The sequence below is a fragment of the Ahaetulla prasina genome, chromosome 12 (genome assembly GCF_028640845.1).
Source record: "Ahaetulla prasina isolate Xishuangbanna chromosome 12, ASM2864084v1, whole genome shotgun sequence".
Taxonomy (NCBI): Eukaryota; Metazoa; Chordata; class Lepidosauria; order Squamata; family Colubridae; genus Ahaetulla; species Ahaetulla prasina.
Window position 1 is genome coordinate 9,013,255 of NC_080550.1, and position 21,136 is coordinate 9,034,390.

General features: G+C 43.4%; 1 protein-coding gene across 2 annotated transcripts in view; it reads left to right on the forward strand.

The window, feature by feature from the left end:
- Positions 1 to 19,754, forward strand: part of SHCBP1 (SHC binding and spindle associated 1) — a 39,026-nt gene extending 19,272 nt beyond the window's left edge. The window contains exons 7-12 of one of the 2 annotated variants that reach the window (XM_058154964.1): positions 1,641 to 1,761; positions 11,150 to 11,281; positions 14,092 to 14,210; positions 16,555 to 16,641; positions 17,957 to 18,089; positions 18,852 to 19,754. In XM_058154964.1, the coding sequence (XP_058010947.1) occupies positions 1,641 to 1,761; positions 11,150 to 11,281; positions 14,092 to 14,210; positions 16,555 to 16,641; positions 17,957 to 18,089; positions 18,852 to 19,162 (903 nt within the window). In that variant the 3' untranslated portion in view covers positions 19,163 to 19,754. The remainder of the gene's footprint in view (positions 1 to 1,640; positions 1,762 to 11,149; positions 11,282 to 14,091; positions 14,211 to 16,554; positions 16,642 to 17,956; positions 18,090 to 18,851) is intronic. The other variant, XM_058154963.1, reaches the window with a different exon arrangement.
- The last annotated feature ends 1,382 nt before the right edge of the window (positions 19,755 to 21,136 follow it).

Here is a 21,136-nt window from a genome sequence, read left to right on the forward strand (position 1 = left end):
TTTAAGGTTGTGAACCAGCCAGGTATAGCAAACACAACCAAAACATTGTGGGGAAAAAATGAGAAATAAGAGGAAACTAAAAAAAAATAAATACCATATTTTTCGGAGTATAAGACCCTCCGGACTATGAGATGCACCTACTTTTTGGGGGGAGGTAAACAAGAAAAAAAATATCTGCCTCTGCCTCCCAGCAATTTGCCTCCTTACAGCAAATAGCCTGTTTCGGTTTCAGTTTCAGCTCAATTAGCACAAGCAGCTGATTGTCGGTTGGATTGGCCTCCTGAAGATCAGCTGTTTCAGGCTGCAGGGATTGCCATAGCCGATTGCCGCCTCCGCACGCTCCATTTTCCGGGGGGGGGGGGACAGCGGTGGGGTGGATGGGGCTACATTCGGTGTATAAGATGCACCCAAATTTTCACCTTCTTTTCGGGGGGGGAGTGCGTCTTATATGCCGAAAAATATGGTAAATAGCTGATTCACCAAAGGGGGAGAAAAATCATTGCATTGATTAAGCTGTAAACAAGAGTGTAAAGGAATTAATTATGTCATCCCTGGGTCCTAGGCTTCAAATGTAATCATGACTTATCACTGTCATCTTAAGATGTTCAACAACTATATAGAGTTAGTGATCTGAACGGTTTTAAACACACGGTGGCTATTCTGCTATGCCAGAACGTTCCTGTTCTGTCTCCTTCCCCACTTTGGATTAACGAGCTGGCCTTCAGCCAGTGGATTCACGGCTCTTATCAGTCCTGGCAGAGAAATCGCAGCTGCCTGCCAAAGTTCAAACAAATGACTCAGGTAGCAAGACTTTCAGCTCTTTTTGAAACGGATCAGCTAAACTTAGCTTCCCATGGAGTGAGAGCAGTCCCAAAGCTCCTTATATATCCTGTGGGGTGGGGCTCCTGCCCCACCCTTCCTTTTGATGACGCCACCTCTCTAATCTTCTGAAGTGCGGGTCAAGCCAAGCTTGATTATTATTATTGTCAGCTGGGTCTGAAGGCGTAGTCTGAGGAAGGGAGGAATCAGGGGATAACAGCCTCATTACGTCCTCCGACTGGTCTGGCTCTGGCTCCTGGAGCCGGGCCAAAGGAATTGGTGCTTCCGAGATAAGCCTTACCGGCCCTTCCCCCTCACTCTCGGAGTCACTTTTGGGCATGGGGCCAGGTTCGGGGGCTGGAGTCACAACAGTTCCCTACACAATATCTGGGTTTTTTTCCTACGCTCTTATCTCAAAAGGTTGGTGAACCACCGCAAAACCATCCACAGCCTTTTCTAAGTTTTTTAGGATCTGGATTCTGGACCTTGCTAATCTTCCCAGCTGGAATTTTTACGTCCGTTTCTGTTGTTTTGTTCTGTTTCTATTGGTCGCAAGCTACCCAAGAGTTGTTTTTGAGATGGGCGGACATATAAATGTTTTAAATAAATAAATAATTAAAAAAAAATAATGATTGGGTGAAGTGAAACGAATGGGAGTGGGATAATCTTATCTGAATTAGATTAGAGTTCATCTCGCCCTAAATCCAAGTTGGTTCTTTGGCTGCTGTTCCTGTCTGTTTGTACTGCCTTTTTTTTTTTTGATACAGCCCCACAGCGTTGGGGTTTGCCAGCTTTCATTATTCTGTGTGTTTCTTTTTAAGTTCCACAACGATCCACAGTCTGCTTTGAATAATTGCTACGAAGGAGATCAGGTCATCATTTGTCCCGGCCATTACATTATTGAGGGAGCATTGCCTATCGCTGATTCTGTGGCCCTAGAAGGTGAGTATTTCGGTGGAGACTGGTCTATTTTTAACTTTCCTGTCTTTAAAGAGAGAGAAATTCCTTTTTCCCCGGATGGGAGAATTCTCATCGCACACATTTTCAGAATAACAGAGTCGGAAGAGACCTTGGAGGTCTTCTAGTCCAACCCCCGGATTAAGCAGGAGACCCTAAACCATTTCAGACAAATGGTTGTCTAATCTCTTTTTTAAAAAACTCCAGTGTTGGAGCACTCACAACTTCCGGAGGCAAGCTGTTCTACTCATTAATTGTTCTCACTGTCAGGAAATTTCTCCTCAGTTCTAGGTTGTTTCTTTCCTTGATTATTTTTTTTTTAATTTGCATTTATATCCCACCCTTCTCTGAAGACTCAGGGCGGCTTACACTATGTTAGCAATAGTCTTCATCCATTTGTATATTATATACAAAGTCAACTTAATTGCCCCCAACAATCTGGGTCCTCATTTTACCTACCTTATAAAGGATGGAAGGCTGAGTCAACCTTGGGCCTGGTGGGACTAGAACCTGCAGTAATTGCAAGCAGCTGCTGTTAATAACAGACTGTCTTGGCAGTCTGAGCCACCAGAGGCCCCCTGGATTAGTTTCCAACCATTGTTTCTTGTCCTGCCCTCAGGTGCTTTGGAGAATAGCTTGACTCCCTCTGCTTTGTGGAAGCCCCTTAGATATTGGAACACTGCTATCATGTCTCCCCTGGTCCTTTTTTTTTTCTTCTTCACTAGACATACTTAATTCCAGCAACTATTCTTCATATGTTTTTAGCCTCCAGTCCTCTAATCCTGTTTGCTGCTCTGCTCCGCACTCTTTCCAGAGTCTCAACGTCTTTTTTCATTTTGTGACCACAACTGGATGCAATATTCCAAGTGTGGCCTTACCAAGGCATTATAAAGCGGCCCTGTTCCTATGATTTTTATTCCAAAGGTGTCCAAACTACACCAAATGTTCACCTCCCTTGTTGAGATCACTCTGCTGGATGTCCCATTTGATGTTCCCATATGTATATACACGAATGTATATTCCTACATATTTTAATACAAGAGATAAAATTGAACAAGGACTATTAATGTCCTTGTTCAAGGATTTTTATTTTTTTTTAAAAAAAGGAAGAGGTAGAAAAAAATAAGAGAAGAAAAGTGCAAGAAGCAAAGGAGGAAATATAAATAAACAAATTCAAATATTCTTTTACAGCAATCCTAAAACTGAATGTAAATTAACCTCTTATTTTATGTTGATGTGGTCTGTTTGAATTCCTAGATGACGTTTTTATTTTGACACCATAGTGCAGTTATCTTGGGAATGACAGATTTGGAGATTCTGAATGCAAAGTGGGATAAAACTCTTAACTCCGAAGCCCATTTTGTGCAGATCAAACTTTTTAATATCATTAAACTCCATTTTTTTCCCTAGCCTTCCATATTCTGTTATTTAATTGGCAGCACCAATTGTCTATAATTAATTGTCTAGCATTTCTGAAGGTGTATTTCCTTGATGAGCTCATGAAAGGTTGCTTAATTGCTGGGATTTTTTTTAAAAATCCCTGTTTTCTTTCTTAAAAATATATCCAAATCGGGGAACAATTTAAAGAAAATGAGAATAAATTAAAAAGCAAGGGTTTAAAATTTATTGTAAGCCAAAGGACACGTTCAGTAAAAAAATTTAGGCCAGGAGGTTAAGTGAATTCTGCTGGATGATTGGATTCATTGTTGGTTATTTCTGCTGTAAGAGGGGATTTTTTTTTTCTTCAACTTTAGACCTTCGTTATCTGAATCGTTGGTTTAAGTTTCATTTTTGGTTTTACTTTTCATACCTCGCTGTGAGATGGATGGCCGCAGAAATGCTATAGGCAAACAAGCAAAAACACATAAGAAAGATGTGCTGAGTATCATTAACACCTTAAAGTCTATAATACAGAGGGAATTCCAAATCAGTTAAAAAGCAGCCTAACCATGATTAGATGATTGTTAGTTGATGCCAAAAAGGTGTCAGGCTTCAGGCAAACCTTAATGGACCAGGAGAGAATTCTACAATTAGGTTTCTTGTATTAAGAGTGCCTGTTTTCAGGTTCTCTCACGGCAAAATATTGTCTAGATCAGGGGTGTCCAAACTTGGTCCCTTTAAGACTTTTGGACTTCAACTCCCAGAGTTCCTCAGCCAGCTTTGCTGGCTGAGGGACTCTGGGAGTTGAAGTCCAAAAGTCTTAAAGGGACCAAGTTTGGACACCCCTGGTCTAGATCCTAGATCCCAGAAAGCTTTCCAGCAACGCTGTGCAGTGTTTCCAATTTAAAGGCAAAAGGGCTTCAGGTGCTAGATGTGCAGGAATAGAATAGCATAGCATAGCATAGCATAGCATAGCATAGCATAGCATAGCATAGCATAGCATAGCATAGAATAGAATAGAATAGAATAGAATAGAATAGAATAGAATAGGATTCTGAACAGAACAGAACAGAATAGAATGTAGAATAGAGTAGAGTAGAAAGTAGAGTAGAGTAGAGTAGAAAGTAGAGTGGAGTGGAATGGAATGGGATGGGATGGAATAGAATAGAATAGAATAGAATAGAATAGAATAGAATAGAATAGCAAAGTTGGAAGGGACCTTGGAGGTCTTCTAGTCCAACCCCCTGCTCAGGCAGGAAGCCCTATACCATTTCAATCAAACGGCTGTCCAACATCTTCCTAAAAACTTCCGGTGTTGTAGCCTTCACAACTTCTGGAGGCAAGTCGTTCCACTGATTAATTCTTCTCATGATGTATTTAACGGGGGCAGCTGTGATTTACTTAATCACTGCAAGAAAAGGCTGTAAAATCAGTCCCTTAATCACTTAACTACCAACTTGCTTTGCAAGAGAGATTCCGGTCCCAGTTGTCATATGTCAAGGACTACCTCGTTGCTGTTGAGTCCAAAAGGTGAGGGATCTTCATTACTCTCCGAGTTTGGTTGCCTTGCTGGCGTTTCATTACCCAACTAGGTACCACCATCAGTGCTAGAAGAGTCCCTCTTAGTACTGATGAGGTTTCCTAATTGAATAATGAACCATCTGCAGGAAAGCAACCGAAGAAGCTCAGAGAGTATCAGGGAACCCCTCATTTCAATCCTGAGCTCCACTCATTTTCCTTTATTGAATCCAAAAAGTGTCCAGTCTGCGCTTTGTACGGATACATTCCAAAAACTTGAAGTTCTCTTTGCTAACACCCCAGAAATGAATCCTGGACCATATTTTCAAATTTCAATTTCAATGCCGCCTTCAGCAACGAGGCATTTTGCATGAAGCTGTTCTGACTTAGGCTTCCTTGGAAAATTAAACAGCACAAACTTAGTCCCGGCAAACCTCTTTAATTCATAAATTACTTTCATTTACAGTCCGCAAGGCTTGATGAACGGTCTTTTAGAGGAAGGTTATCAACACCCACCTACTGCCAGAGACCTAATTTTCAGACGCAGGGCAAGGCCAAACCTGGCACAGAGTCACAAACAGAATTTTCAAATCTTGAATCGGCCAGATGAACTAATTGCTTCCTGCAAAAGCTCACGTCCCGTTCACTTCTCTTTTATGTCTTATGGGAGGGGCCAATCATCTCCAAGCCTTACTCCCAAGTTGACCCTCTTTCCTTAATTGTTCCTATCTCCTGGCAGCTCTGCACATGTGCATACTGGGAACAGGCTCATACTGTTCTTCTGCCTCGCTGATGTCAGATTCCGGAGGCAGCAAAGAACTGCCAGATGGCCTTGGCCCCCTCTCTGCCTTTGACTCAGAGCCATTGTCCGAGCCTTCCCCAGACTCCAGAGCTGGCCCACGTTCCCCCCCCAACCTCCTCACTGTCTGAATCTGTTGCCAGCTCTGGCGGGCCACAACAGAAGCTGCAGCTGGCTTGGGAGATAAGAAAAACAAGGACCCCCTTGTTTTTAACACCCCAGATCTTAGATCATTTTTTTTTAAAAAAAGAAACTGGGGTAGGCTGAGCTCCCTTATTCTATCTGCAGGAAGGTGAGGTCTGCCATTCATTGTTAGCATAATAGGCATGTCTATTGCTCTTCCACATTCTCGCGGCTTTCCGGAGTGAGCTTTTGTTGAAGGTTCATTCTTTATCTTGTCAAAACTCCGTAATAGGGAGAAGAAAAAAAAAACAGAGCCAAAGGGGTTTTTTTTCCTTTTTTTTTTAATTTCCTGCTGTTTGGGTTCTAATTCTCCCCCCCCCACCTTTCTCTCTGCCAGTCATCTTTTCTTTTCCTTTTTCCCCCCCACCCTCCTTTTTTACATTGTTGGTTTTTATGACGATTTCCTTGCCTCCCCCCCTCCCCCATCCCGCTTTTCTCCTCTCCGACGTTTGATTTATGCAGATATCCACGCCAGCCTACCGAACCCCCTGCAGGAGATGGAGTTGAAATAAATTTCATTTATCGGTAGGGGTGAGGGATAAGCTGGTTTGGGCACACGAGGTGGCATCTGTGACAAATTGCATCTCCCGTCGGAGAGGTCAGGCGAACGGGAGCAAGAGCGTATTAAAAGTGCGCGTTAGGCCCAGCCCCGAGCCTGAAGCTCTTCAGGAACAAAAAACCCGGGTCAAGTTTATTCACAGAGCCGATGCGGTGATTGATTCAAGAGTCAGGAAGTCTCCCTGTCGATCACGGGAGGCTCTTTTGAAAGTCACGAAAGCCGCCGCCGTCCAGCGATGGTTTGGACGGCAGAGGCGGCTCACTGTGAGGGTTAATGAAGCAGGAGGTATAATTGCAAGGAAGGCCTAACGAGAATCGGTTGTATTCTTGGCAGGATGCAGCTGAGAATACGCCTCGTTTTGTTTTTTTAAGGAGGAAGGCCGGGCTTGCTAGTACGGGGGATCCTCGACTTACGACCATTTGCTCCGCTATTATTTGAAGTGAGGGTTAGCACCGGAAAACAATGACTTAGGAGTGGTCCTCACAGTTTGACTTTGCAGAATCCCCACGGCCCCCACGTGATGAAAATTTGGGCGTTTGGCAGCCGGTACAGCAATAGGGATGCGGTGGCTCAGCGGCTAAGATGCTGAGCTTGTCGATCGAAAGGTCAGCAGTTCAGCGGTTTGAATCCCTAGCGCCGCGTAATGGGGTGAGCTCCCGTGACTTGTCCCAGCTTCTGCCAACCTAGCAGTTCGAAAGCACATAAAAAAATGCAAATAGAAAAATAGGGATCACTTTTGGTGGGAAGGGAACAGCATTCCGTGCGCCTTTGGCGTTAAGTCATGCCAGCCACATGACCACGGAGACGTCTTCGGACAGCGCTGGCGCTTCGGCTTTGAAACGGAGATGAGCGCCACCCCCTAGAGTTGGGAACGACTGACACATATGTGCGAGGGGAACCTTTACCTTTTATAGCAATAGCACTTAGACTTATATACTGCTTTATATTTCTTTACAGCCTTCTCTAAGCGGTTTACAGAGTCGGCATATTGCCCCCCCTCCAACAATCTGGGTCCTCATTTTACCGACTTCAGAAGGATGGAAGGCTGAGTCAACCTTGAGCTGGTCAGGATTGAACTCCAGGCAGTTGGCAGAGTGACTCAGCCTTCCATCCTTCCGAGGTCAGTAAAATGAGGACCCAGATTGTTGGGGGCGATAGGCTGATTCTGTGTAAACCGCTTAGAGAGGGCTGTAAAGCACTGTGAAGTGGTATATAAGTCTAAGCGCTACTGCTATTGCTCTGAAACACGGGGTATTTTTGACACAAGCTTCAAATATTTCACATATTTCAAACCTGACATATTTTGCACGCTCTCTAGCATGGACCCATGTGCATGTCTAATCTTAAATAAATCCTAGCTTCTTACAAGGCACCTCAAACATTTTTTTTTAAGTTGACAGCTTTACCATGCATCTCTTCATTCGATCCATCTCTTGAGTTTGGAGATGCTTAAAAAACAGAAAAATATATGCCATGACGCTGATGGTATCTATATTCCCGGTTGCCATGTCGTTATGCTAGTGACGGGCCATAAAAGCTTTACATGCTCATAAATTTCTTTAAGTGGTTTGGTGTAAACAATAGCGGATAACTGAGTTAACTTAGCCTTGCTCTTAAAAAAAAGAAAGAAAAGCAGTGGTGTTAAAGGCTTACCTTAGGAAACAGCAGGCCTTTCCCTTTCGATGATGTAGAAGTTTATAAATAGGAGATCTGAATCATGAGATGGTGTGACAGTGGGATCTAGTAGATGCTTTGTCATGACAAAACATTCAGTTCTGTCCATTTCAAGATAATGGAAAGGAAAATCAGTCCTAAACTGGAAGGAATAGTGTGGTCTCCCATTGCATAACATTCACATATTTATGAATAGAATAGAATAGAATAGAATAGAATAGAATAGAATAGAATAGAATAGAATAATGGAATGGAATGGAATAGATATAACAAAGTTGGAAGGGACCTTAGAGGTCTTCTAGTCCAACCCCCTGCTTAGACAGGAAACCCTATACCACTTCAGACAAATGGGTATCCAACATCTTAAAAACATCCATTGTTGGAGCATTTACAACTTCTGGAGGCAAGTTGTTCCACTGATTAATTGTTCTGTCAGGAAATTTATCCTTAGTTCTAGGTTGTTTCTCTCCTTGATTTGTTTCCACCCATTGCTTCTTGTTCTACCCTCAGATGCTTTGGAGAATAGCTTGACTCCCTCTTCTTTGTGGCAGTCCCTGAGATATTGGAACACTGCTATCGTGTCTCCCCTAATCCTTCTTTTCATCATAGACATACCCAGTTTTTGCAACCGTTCTTTATATGTTTTAGCCTCCAGTCCCCTCATCGTCTTTGTTGCTCTTCTCTGCACTCTTTCTAGAGTCTCCACATCTTTTTTACATCATGGCGACCAAAACTGAATGCAGTATTCCAAGTGTGGCCTTACCAAGGCATTATAAAGTGGTGGTATTAACACTTCACATGATCTCGATTCTATCCCTCTGTTATATCCTGCCCATCTCACCTAGAGGCTTACAACCAATAGAGACAACAAAATGAAACATTAAAACGTGAGCGACATCGAGTCGGCCACGCCCACTCAGTCACATGTCCACCTTGCCACGCCCACCCAGCCATTCATTAGGCAAATCATAACAGCGGTCTGCGGGATTTAAAATGATGAATTTAGTGGTCCCTGGGGTCCGAAAGTTTGGTGACCCCTGCTTTAGAGTGGCCCAAGGTATGCATGTCATTCTTGGGGTGCTTCCTTAAAGAAGAGATGTGTCTTCTCCTGGCCCTGCAGGTGGGCCATGCAGTCCTAGGAAAACATATGCATTGAGGTATGGAGATTCCATCAACATGCCTACGGTGTCCTAGAAATGCCTTATCACGGCCTGTTGGCGCCACCTTATCTTTATTTTCCTGGGATTGCATGGCCATTGAGTGAGCCCAGGAAAAAGAAGTTGCTTCTTTAAAAGATATCATTTCCCTAGCTCATCTTACCTTATTTGTTTGGAGGGATTATCTTTAAGCCGGTGTGTACCTTCAAGGTGTACTGCGTTAGAGTTGGAGACGGTGTGAGCCGTACCTGGGCACATCTGGGGAATGTCAATTTGAGGAAAGCTAATTCAAGGGACGTAAAGCCTTTTTTAACATTCCTAAGTAATACATAACACTACCTTCCTTAAAGCACCACTTTAAGAAGATAAGTGATGTTGCACAGGTTAAAAAGAGTTGCTTGTTTAATCAAGAACACAGGTTCCAATAAATTTGGAAGTTGCAATAGTGCTTCCTGAACTTTTGGGTGAAAAAAAAAATTAATTGGCTGCTACATCTTTAAAATTGAGTCATTGTGTGTATTTTGGACAGAATAACAGAGTTGGAAGAGACCTTAGAGGTCTTCGAATCCAACTCCCTGTTCAGTAGTGGTCAAACTTGTGGAAACCTTTTGGGAAAAGTGTATTTTTGAGGTTTGATGACTAATAACACCACTTTTTGGGGGAGTTTCAAGAAAATCATATTCCACTGCTGGAATGGCCTGGGAATAGCCCAGACCTTAACCCAATTGAAAATCTATGGAGCCAACTAAAGAAACTTGTTAGTCAGAAGCGACCCAGCAATAAAACCCAGTTAATAGAAGCCATCATTCAATCTTGGTTTCACATGATAACCATTGCAGAACTAAAAGACTTGGTTCACTCCATGGGAAGACTTTGTAAGGCCGTAATTCATGCTAAAGGTTACCCAACTATTAACTGACATGGTGATAATTTTTGTATATCTTGTTTTTTCTATGGTGATAATTTTTATATATCTCATTTTTTCTACATGTTTCACTTTTCTTCTTTATACAGTAACTGCTATTCTAATAGCAAATCCTTCATAAAAGTTATTGCATTACATTCTTGATTCAATTATCTTTCCATTGATATATAATTTTATGGTACTACTCCAGAAGAAAGTGGTGTTATTAGCTAGTTATAGAAAATACACTTTTCCCAAAAGGTTTCCACAATTTTGGCCACTACTGTATGGATATATGAGACCATTGAATATAGCAGACTTTTCTTTGTAATGCAGATGCATAGAATTATGATTCAAATCCCGGTCAATGTGTTTTTCTAGAATAACGCTGATATTTTCTAGAATAATGCTGAATAAAGATGATCAGAGTTTAGAATAATCCCTGGCTGTTGAGCATGAGGGGATTGTAGAACTAGAGAATATTGCTGGCAGCAGAGTCGGACAATGAAGAGGCTGGGGAGGACAATGGGTCAATCCTGGAGTCAGGGGAAGGCCCAGACAAGGGCTCTGTGTTGGAGGCAGAGATGGGACCAGGGTCATCTGGGAGTGATGCGTGGATTTTGGAGCCTCCAGAGGCGGACAGCAGAGAGGCAGAGGAACAGGAGGAGCCCGTTCCTAGTGCACACATGTGAAGAGCTGTCAGAAGGCAAGAGCAGCTAAAGCAAAAAGGACGACTCGGGAGTAAGGCCAGGAGATGATTGGCCCCTCCCATAAAGCTTAAAAGAGCAGCAATGGCTCTTGGGTTCTTTGCAGGAAAGCAACATTGCTACAATTGTTTCTTGTCTCCTGTTGAACTTCGTAGGGTTCTTGCCAAGAAAAGCCTTTGGCAGGGTACCAAAGAAGACAAAGGTTTGTGATAAGGCCGAAGGACTGTTTATGAAGAATTTGTTTTGGACTTAATTTGGACTAAGTTGAGAATGAAGTACTTCTCAGCTGTTCTAATAAAATATGTTTGTTTAGGTCTGATTGTGTCTGGTAATAACTACTTGGGCCTGGGTCACAACAAATATGTTTTTACTATCCTATATAAGCATATGATGATGAGAGAGTATTTCTCTAGGGAAGGATCTACTATTTCTGGAAATCTAACAACCTACAAAATGATGCTCCCCCCTTTTTTTGTTTTTATTTCTGCAAAGGCTATGGACTGCCGGATGACATCGTGATAGAAAAGCAAGGGAAGACACATGCTTTTGTTGAGTGTACCGGAAAGGACGTGAAAATCTCTAACCTGAAGTTCATCCAACATGATACGGAGAAAGGCATTCTGAGTGAGTTTGTTGAGTTGGCCTGCTGATTTCCCAAGTCAAATGAGGCATATACAATCAATGGATGTTCTAAGATGCAATGGTGCGTCTGATAGCAATAGCTCTTAGACTTATATACCGCTTCATGATGCTTTCCAGCCCTCTCTAAGCGGTTTACAGAATCAGCCTATTGCCCCCAATAATCTGGGTCCTCATTTGACCCACCTCGGTAGGATGGAAGGCTGAGTCAACCTTAAGCCCATCAGGATCGAACTCCTGGCAGTGAGCAGAGTCAGCCTGCAATACTGCATTCTAACCACTGGGAAGAAGGAAGGAAGGAAGGAAGGAAGGAAGGAAGGAAGGAAGGAAGGAAGGAAAATAGCAAAAGCACTTGGACTTATATACCGCTTTACAGTGCTTCACAGCCCTCTCTAACTGGTTTACAGTGTCAGCATATTACCCCCAACAATCTGGGTCCTCTTTTGACCAATCTTGGAAGGGTGGAAGGCTGAGTCAACCTTGAGCCTGTCAGAATCGAACTCCTGGCAGTGAGCAGAGTCAGCCTACAATATTGCATTCTAACCACTGCGCCATCATGGGTCTATTACAAGGTGTTATCTTCTGCTGGCTAACCTGTAACAAAGGCCATCAGGAGGGAATAGCGCCCAAGGAGCACTCACTGGCATCCTTAAATTGGTTGCTGACTTCTCTATTAAACTTAAGGCACTGAACCATGAATTGACTCTATCGTGGGGTTTGTTCAATGCACAAAGCTAGTTGACTTAATTATCAATTTTTTAAAAAAATGGCAAAGTTAAAAAATAAACCAACGGGAACAGATTTGAGAGAAGAAAAAGCTCAGGAAAAAAGTGGAAGTGGAAGGAAGGGGGAAAAAAAGACTGCAAAAAGAATGACTTCCAACTTTCTTTGGTAGAGATATAGGTAAACAGAATACATAAAACTCTTCCTGTATGATTGACAGACAATGCTATAGAAAATGTAATCAAGGGCAAGACCCACCAAGTATATAGCATGTTGTAGATATGCATTTGTTAGGGGGGGGGGGGGTTTATTAAAAAAAACCTAGACTGGTTGTCTGAATGCGGTCTTTGTTTTGTACACAGAGAAATATTCCAATGGCAGACAATATATTTAACTCAGGGTTGAACTGTGGAGCCCTTGATGTTCTCTCAGCCTGGCTCCTTGTTTGCAACCAAGTACTCTTGATCAGGGGAGAAATCCAGCAGGTTCTGACAGGTTCTGGAGAACCGGTAGCAGAAATTTTGAGTAGTTCGGAGAACCGGCAGATACCACCTCTGGCTGGTCCCAGAATGGGGTGGGAATGGAGATTTTGCAGTTTCCTTCCCCTGGAGTGAGGAGGGAATGGGACTTTGCAGTATCCTTCCCCTAGAGAGGGGAGGGAATGGGGATTTTACAGTATCCTTCCCCTGGAGTGAGGAAGGAATGGGGACTTTGCAGTATCCTTCCCCTGCCACGCCCATCAAGCCATGCCACACCCTGCCACACCACCAAGCCACGCCCACAAAACTGGTAGTAAAAAAAATTGAATTCCACCACTGCTCTTAATGTTACCAACTCTGGTAACGAAGCACCTACAAACAGAAAACCAAGCTCAGAGAAGATCCAGGACTCCACAGAAAAATATATTTGAGGATCGCATCCTTTGGGTAACACCTGCTTCTTGATTATAACATTCAGAAATTAAAAAGGTTTAGGGTACCCATTGTTCTAAGTTTATTGTATTCCCCTTTTCCCTTTCGTTTCATTTCAATGTTAATAGTACTGATTCTGTGTGTCTTGCTAAAACAGACAAACGGGATGAGTTTTCTTAGTTCGATGTTCAAAGTTTCTTTAAAGACGCTGTTTCCTAATGTGGACCTCCCACCTCTCTTGTCCTCTTTTTCTCCCTCTCTCCTTCCCTCTCTCCTCCCCCCTCAAATTCGATGAATTTTCGTTAGCTGTGTCCCTCTGCCTTTTGAAGAAGGTGATAATTAACACTTCATCATCTGAGATGTGGATTTGAATAACAAATGCTCCATGGGCTAGCAAGATAATTTCAGCACCTTTTATGTGAAAATATATTCACTCACCAAAAGGAAAAAAAAAATATTGGGGAGGGGGTGCTTGAGCCACTCTTGGAGAAAGTTATTAATTGCTTGCCCCTAATATATTTAATGGAGTAAATTTATACATTGTGTCCTTTTCAAAAAAAAAAAAAAGTAAGTGTTTAATAGGAGCTTCTGGCATTTCGATGCAAGAAAATCAAGACGTGGTCTAAAACTTCGACACGAGATGCTTCTTCATTCTCAAGTGTTCCTTTCTCCATCTTTGTGTTCTCCAAAGCGTTGGGCAACCAGCCTCGTGCAGAGGAAAGTTTTAGGGAGTCGCAACCCAACAGTTCAAAGATTTATCCTTAATTTTTTTTTAACTGCCTTGTTTACAATAACGCTGCTCAGTTCCTTCATACGAGACTTTGGAAAGCCCGTCTCTTGATTGCTACTTTTATCATCAAGAAATGATTGCGCTCATTGATTTTTAATCAAAGTGTGTGTCATCCACAAAGGAACTTGCCTACCGGCTTGTGCAACTCAAAACGCACCTGGGCCTTTGTGTTTTGAGACCCATCATCCAACGGATGGCTGTGTTTGTGCAAATCAGCCTCCGTTGACTTAAGAATGAATTTCAGGTACCCGACAAAAGATGTTTTGCTGAAGCATTTCGGGATTCCTTGTTTATGCTCGCCGGGAAATTTTTTGCCTTTTAAGTCTTGTTTTGCGCGCCCACAAATTCAAGAGCACAATGTGTTTTGGCAGGTGTTCATCAAGGAAGGACTACTCTGGAAAACTGTGTGTTGCAGTGTGGAGTTACTGGAGTTACGGTCCGGATGGCTGCCGAGTTCTTAATGAAGAACTCTGACCTGTATGGGGCGAAGGTAGGAAGGGATATTTGCATTCGTTGGTTGTCTTTTTTTCCAGAGCGTCAAAGAGCTTCTATGAATCCATCACGGTACATGATACCTGTTACCAAAAGAAGATGGATTGGTAACAAATAAAGTGTTCAAATAAAGGAGACCTGGGTTGCCAATACGAGCGATGGCACATTGCAAGATCTGGCAGAAATCCAAGAATGAATATCTTGCTAGCTCTGCATGTTTGTTGAGAAATAGCTCTTAGTATGTTTAGAAAGTTGCTAGTGATGTAACCATAGGTAAAGGTAAAGGTTTCCCCTCGCACATGTGTGCTAGTCACTTCCGACTCTAGGGGGTGATGCTCATCTCCGTTTCAAAGCCGAAGAGCCAGTGCTGTCTGAAGATGTCTCCGTGGTCATGTGACCGGCATGACTCAACACCAAAGGCACACGGAATGCTGTAACCTTCCCACCAAAGATGGTCCCTATTTTTCTACTTACATTTTTTTACGTGCTTTCGAACTGCTAGGTTGGCAGAAGCTGGGACAAGTAACAGGAGCTCACCCCATTACGCGACACTAGGGATTCGAACCGCTGAACTGCCGACCTTTCGATCGACAAGCACAGGGTCTTAGCCATTGAGCCACTGTGTCCCTTGTATGTAACCCTAGATTTGTACAAACCAGAGCGAATAGCGAATAGAATTGTGATTCTTCCACTACAGGTCATCCTTGACTTATGACCGGTTGCTTAGCAACTGAAATTATGATGGACTCCTCAAAAATTACTTATGACCAGTTCTGGAGGTCCAACACCCTCCTCCCTCCCTGGTCACGTGACTGCATTTCAGGACCTCGGCAAACAGCCCACATTTATGATCCCATGGTCCAATAACTCATTTACAATGGTTGTTGTTTTTTTAACCAAAAACTAGCATTTGTTTCGGCTTTTGGGCAAAAATGCCCCATATAGCGAACAATGGGTTCACTTAACAACCACCACGTTTGCTTTGGGACTGTGCCATTTGCTTAATGACTGTCGCAAAACTGATAACTGGTTTCCAGACCAAGCGCTCCATGGCTTAGGACCTGGGTACTTACGGGACCGCCTGCTGTTACCATACGCCTCCCACCGACCCGTACGCTCCCACAGAGAGGGACTTCTCAGGGTGCCGTCCGCCAAACAATGTCGGCTGGCGGCCCCCAGGGGGAGGGCCTTCCCTGGGGGGGGCTCCCACACTCTGGAACGAGCTTCCCCCGGGTTTACGCCAAATACCTGACCTTCGGACATTTCGTCGCGAACTCAAGACTCACCTTTTTATCCGCGCGGGGCTGGCTTAAATTGGGATTTTAATCTTAAATTTATTAATTTTAAATGGGGTTTCAGTAGGGTAAATTTTAATCATTGGGCTAATTTAAATAAGTTTTTTAAATCGTATTTTAAATTTGTATATTGTATTGCCGGTTTTTTATTATGCCTGTACACCGCCCTGAGTCCTTCGGGAGAAGGGCGGTATAAAAATCAAATCAAATAAATAAATAAATAAATAAATAAAATTGGATCTGGTCACATGATTACCCAATGTCATGGTTTACGACTATAACGGGCAGGTTCCATTGCGGCTCTAAGTCAAAGGCTACCTCTGCTTAAAACGGTTTTGTAGTTTTCCACACTGCTACATTTCTTGTGTCTTTTCCACCCGTTTTATGGATTCCTGTTGAAGGCAACTGACACTAGAGAAGTTTCCAGACCAAGTTAGCATTGTTTAGTCCCATTGTCTATGGAGAGTCTCAGGCATTCAGGTCATGGTTGTTTCTAAGATGCTTTTTCGAGAGGCAGTTGGACCTTCTCGTTTTTCCTTGAAGACGTTTTCCGCTACTCATCCAAGAAGCTCCTTCAAGAAGAAGCGAAGTGTCTTCAAAGGAAAAAACAAAAGAAGGTTTCCAACTGCCTCCATGAGGCATGGGTCAGAGTTTGTTGCAGCACACAGAAGCAGACTATTAAGCAGGATTCAAAACATCTTTATATACTTAACAACACATAAGGCATACAATACCCTTGTAGATTTTTCCACGTTGTAGAGAAGAGAAATAGCAAGTACAAACACAGCACAAAATGGAAAAGGCAAAAATGGAGGAGAGAGAAGCTAATGCCCTCAAGCTTAGATACAGAACAGTTAAGCCACGCCCAGGCTCCAAAACTCTTGTCTTATGGTCCCATACAGCAAATGCTACATTTCAGTTTCCAAACAGCCCTCATTGGCTGACCTGTTGCTATGCCCTATTCCAGTTCACGAATATACTCTGACCACACGGTCTCTCCTATTTTTGACCTGCTTCTTAACCGTTTCTTCTCCTCTTAAATTTCAGGGTGCTGGGATTGAAATACACCCAGGCAGCACCTGCATTTTGATGGGGAATGGGCTACACCATTGTCGAGAAGGAATCCTGATCAAGGTGTGTTCTAGCTCGAGAGCTGAGTACCTTAAAGGAAATACACTGCGCTTGAGTCTGTTGTTGAAAAGGCTTGTTTTAACTATTCCATTTTTCCCCTCGTTCAACAATCTTTTTCCACCCAGGAATTTAATTTAAAAAAAAAAAAAGTGCAAAGAACCACAAATAGAAGCGTGGCAAATTGGCTCCTTTGCAAACAACCAATGGCATTGCATTTTGTTCGTTTTGCGAAGAAAAAAGTTTTGTGCTTTTTCCATCGTATAGTAACTCTTTACCGTACTCTCAGTTTTATTACTTCTGAATCACACTGGGAAGTATTGCAAACCGAAACTGGAATCGTTGTAAAATTCCACAGATGAGAATTGATTGGACATTCATTGTGCAATTAAAAAGTACTTGATGTTTCTTTACCTAAAAGCAAGGGAGAGAAAAATCCACTGGTAGGAAGATAGAATCTTTATTGGGTTATTTCCCTGTGAGATCAAAAGAGTGTGTTTGGTGAATTTTTCCTTCCCTTTGTCCTCACTAAAGACTCTGAAGCTAGGCTGGGCTGAGAGAGAGAGAGAGAGAGAAATTGTTCCAAGGTCGCCCAATAAACCTCCGTGATCAAGCTAGGATTAGATCATGGCTCTCTTCTGTCCAGATTTGATTTTAAAAAACAAAACATTGCACAATACTGAAAAACTGATTAGGAAATTAGGAGGAGGATTCCAGATGCTGCTTTCTGTACTTCTGGTTAACATCTGGATGGCAGGTGTTGGCAGGATGGTGAATAAAGGTAAAGGATTCCCCTCGCACATATGTGCTAGTCGTTCCCGACTATAGGGGGCGGTTGCTCATCTCCGTTTCAAAGCTGAAGAGCCAGCGCTGTCCAAAGATGTCTCCGTGGTCATGTGGCTGGCATCACTCAATGCCAAAGGCGCATGGAACGCTGTTACCTTCCCACCAAAGGTGGTCCCTATTTTTCTACTTGCATTTTTTACGTGCTCTCGAACCGCTAGGTTGGCAGAAGCTGGGACAAGTAACGGGAGCTCACCCCATTATGCGGCACTCAGGATTCGAACAGCCGAACTGCCGACCTTTTGATCGATAAGCTCAGCCTCTTAGCCACTGAGCCATCATGTCTCTTTAGGATGGTGAATAGCCCTAGCTTTTGTTATTGGTTCTTTGCTCTCCATAAAGTCATTGCAAGTGGGCCTTCGGTTTTCTGTCTGTAAAGTAGTTTTCTCAGAACCTTTGAACTGGATAAATCTCATGCAACTCTCTCTCTGTCTCTGTCTGTCTGTCTGTCTGTCTGTCTGTCTGTCTCTGCTTTTAGAACTTTTTGGATGAGCAATTTGACGTGCCCAAGATAACCATGAAGAACAATGTGATACACAATAATGAAGGCTATGGTGTGTTACTGATGAAACCTAAAGAGGCTAGTGAGGTCACGCCAGAAAGCACGTCAGGTATGGTTTTATAGATGTTATTTACAGTCCTGGCAATTGAGCGGCATGGTGGCCTGGAGGTGGAGCTCTCGCCTCACAATCAGGAGGCTGTCAGTTCGATCCTTGGTAGCAGCAGATATGTCTGTCTTTGGACACAAAGGGGAAAAATATCTGCTGTGAGCTCTGTGTAGGCGTCGGGAAGGGCATCCGGCTAGCAAATGCTCATCTCCATTCAGCCGCTTCGACTGCACCCTGCAAGGGATTATAGGGTCTTTAAAAGAAAAAAAAATTACAGTACAGGCAAATCCATCAGCATTGCCATTAAGCTTGCAGAAAGGGCATGGTGCATGCATGGTACAGATTGCAATGTAGCCTAAGCCAGTATTTTCATACTGCAACAGTTTGGTTCCCCAATGCGCCAAATCAGAAGCAACCAAACACATGGTATTATATGCCCAGCAGTGTGATAAATGAATCCATCAGTGGTGAAATCCATTTTTTTTTTTACTACTGGTTCTGTGGGTGTGGTGTGGCTTGGTGGGCGTGGCTTGGTGGGCATGGCAGAAGGATATTGCAAGATCTCCATTCCCACCCCATTCTGGGACCAGCCAGAGCTGGTATTTGCCAGTTCTCCGAACTGCTCAAAATTTCCACTACCGGTTCTCCAGAACCTGTCAGAACCTGCTGGGTTTCACCCCTGTTGTAGATCAAATCAAATGCTGTGAATCATGACTTTCACCCACAAACGGTAAAATCAATTTGGTGTCGCTATTTCTGATTTAGGACAGCCGAAAGAGAGCGCGTCTGCTGAAGAGTGTGCCACCACTGAGAACTGCGAAGGTCCTCATGAACTGGATGGTAGCGAAGTGGACCCTTACAGAAGAGACAACGACGATGATGGAGAAGGCAATTTTCAGATTTCAAAGGAGCTTTGGGCCACCTCGCTGAAGAAGAACCAGCTGCGCCAAAAGAGACTGAGCCAGTTGGGGATCCCAAAGGCAGACAGCCAGACATCTCAGGAGATGTTTGTGTCCATCTTGGGCAACCAGTTCAAGCGTAACGGGAAAGGGTGTTTTGGAACCTTTCTTTATTGACTTTCCGAGTTGTATTATCAACCTGACAAGAATAACCCGCAGCTAAGCACTAATGCTTTCCAGAATAGTGAAAACTCCCTTGACACCTGGTTTTTGTGGTGGTGTTGTTTTTTTTAAATTTAAATCTGGTTATATTTCCTACTTCACTGTGTTCTTTGTGCGTTCTTTTCAGCAGTGGGTGTTGTGCTTTGCAGCAGTGAAAGGCATGTGTTGGCTTGGAGTGAGTTTTGAAGCCGTAACGTGAGAGTTGAAAGCTCACTGATGACCCTCTCGAAGGGAGAAGCTCTCATCCTTATTGGCTCTGTATATCTGTTTATTATTATACTATTTATATCTAACATTGATCACCTCGTTTTAAAAATAAAATAAAACTCTGTACATTTAAAGGGAGACTGTTGGCACTGCCCTTCGACCTCGGGACTGCAGGTAAAATGAACATTTGTTGTTTGAGAAATGGCTGGCCGTCGGTTTCAGCTACATTGAGTAAAACTTTATATTTAGCAAAATTGTCCTCTTGCATTAGTCGTCCGGTTGATTGGGCGTGAGGGAAGCTGTTTATTTTGCTCTTTGCTCTCCAGTTTATCTCTGCCTGGCATTGAAATCCTTGGTTGAATATGTTGGACCAAGCCTACAAAGAACATGGTTGAATCTAAATAGCACATCCAGTGGTGAAGTTCAAATTTTTTTTACTACTGGTACTACTACTGTGGGATGTGGCTATGTGGGCGTGGTGTGACTTGGTGGGCGTGGCAGGGGAAGGATACTGCAAAATCTCCATTCCCACCCCACTCCTAGGGAAGGATACTGCAAAATCCCCATTCCCTCCCCACTCCTGGGGGAAGAATATTGCAAAATCCCCATTCCCTTCCCACACCTGGGGAAGGATACTGCAAAATCCCCATTCCCTTCCCACTCCTGGGGGAAGGATATTGCAAAATCTCCATTCCCATCCCACTCTGGGGAAGGATACTGCAAAATCTCCATTCCCCCCCCCCACTCCAGAGGAAGGACACTGCAAAATCCCCATTCCCTTCCCACTCCTGGGGGAAGGATATTGCAAAATCTCTATTCCCATCCCATTCTGGGGGAAGGATACTGCAAAATCCCCATCCCCCCCCCCACTCCTGGGTGAAGGATATTGCAACTTCTCCATTCCCTCCCCACTCTGGAGCCAGCCAGAGGTGGTATTTGCCGGTTCTCCGAATTATTCAAAATTTCTGCTACCGGTTCTCCAGAACCCTTCAGAACCTGCTGGATTTCACCCCTGAGCACATCGAATGTGTATTGATTAGTTAGGTTGGGTCCTGTTCACAGCTCACAACTCCCACTTTTTGCAGGGATAAGCTAGCTCTCCATCATTATATACGCAAATCCCCAAGCCCATCTCATTTTTCTAACCGCAGACGTTTTGTTATTACTTTCCCCCCACTTCCCAGTGGATTTTTATTTGTTCACATACTCATGGTATGTATTGATATTTATTTCACAGCGCAGCAGCACATAAAATATTTTATGTGATGATGTGTTTCTCAGTGCTCCTTCGTAACAAATCGATCAGTCCGGAAAGTTGGTCTTCAAAACTTTGATAAATAAAGAGAAGTTAAAAGTGATCAATGCTGGGATTGACTCGCTATTTGTTCCTGTGGATACGGTTATTTGCAGAAAGGTGAATTGTTGAGAGATTTGCAGAAAGGTGAATTGTTGAGAGAGATGGACCGTTGGTTTCTCTTTCAAGATCTGAATTCACCTTCTAACAGTGTTAATATGGACTAGAGGGGATTTCCCCCCCTGCCCCGCCTCCTTAAAAACAGCCCAATGTTTGCTCAGGATGATTCTCTAAGCTAGAATCACTACTTGCTCTGTTTAAATAAGATGCATTACTAGAGTGTTGTGCCTCGCTCGCCCCCCCACCCCCCCCACCCCCACCGCAGCCGGGCCCTTCTCATCTCCTGCCAGACACTGATAGTACAGAAG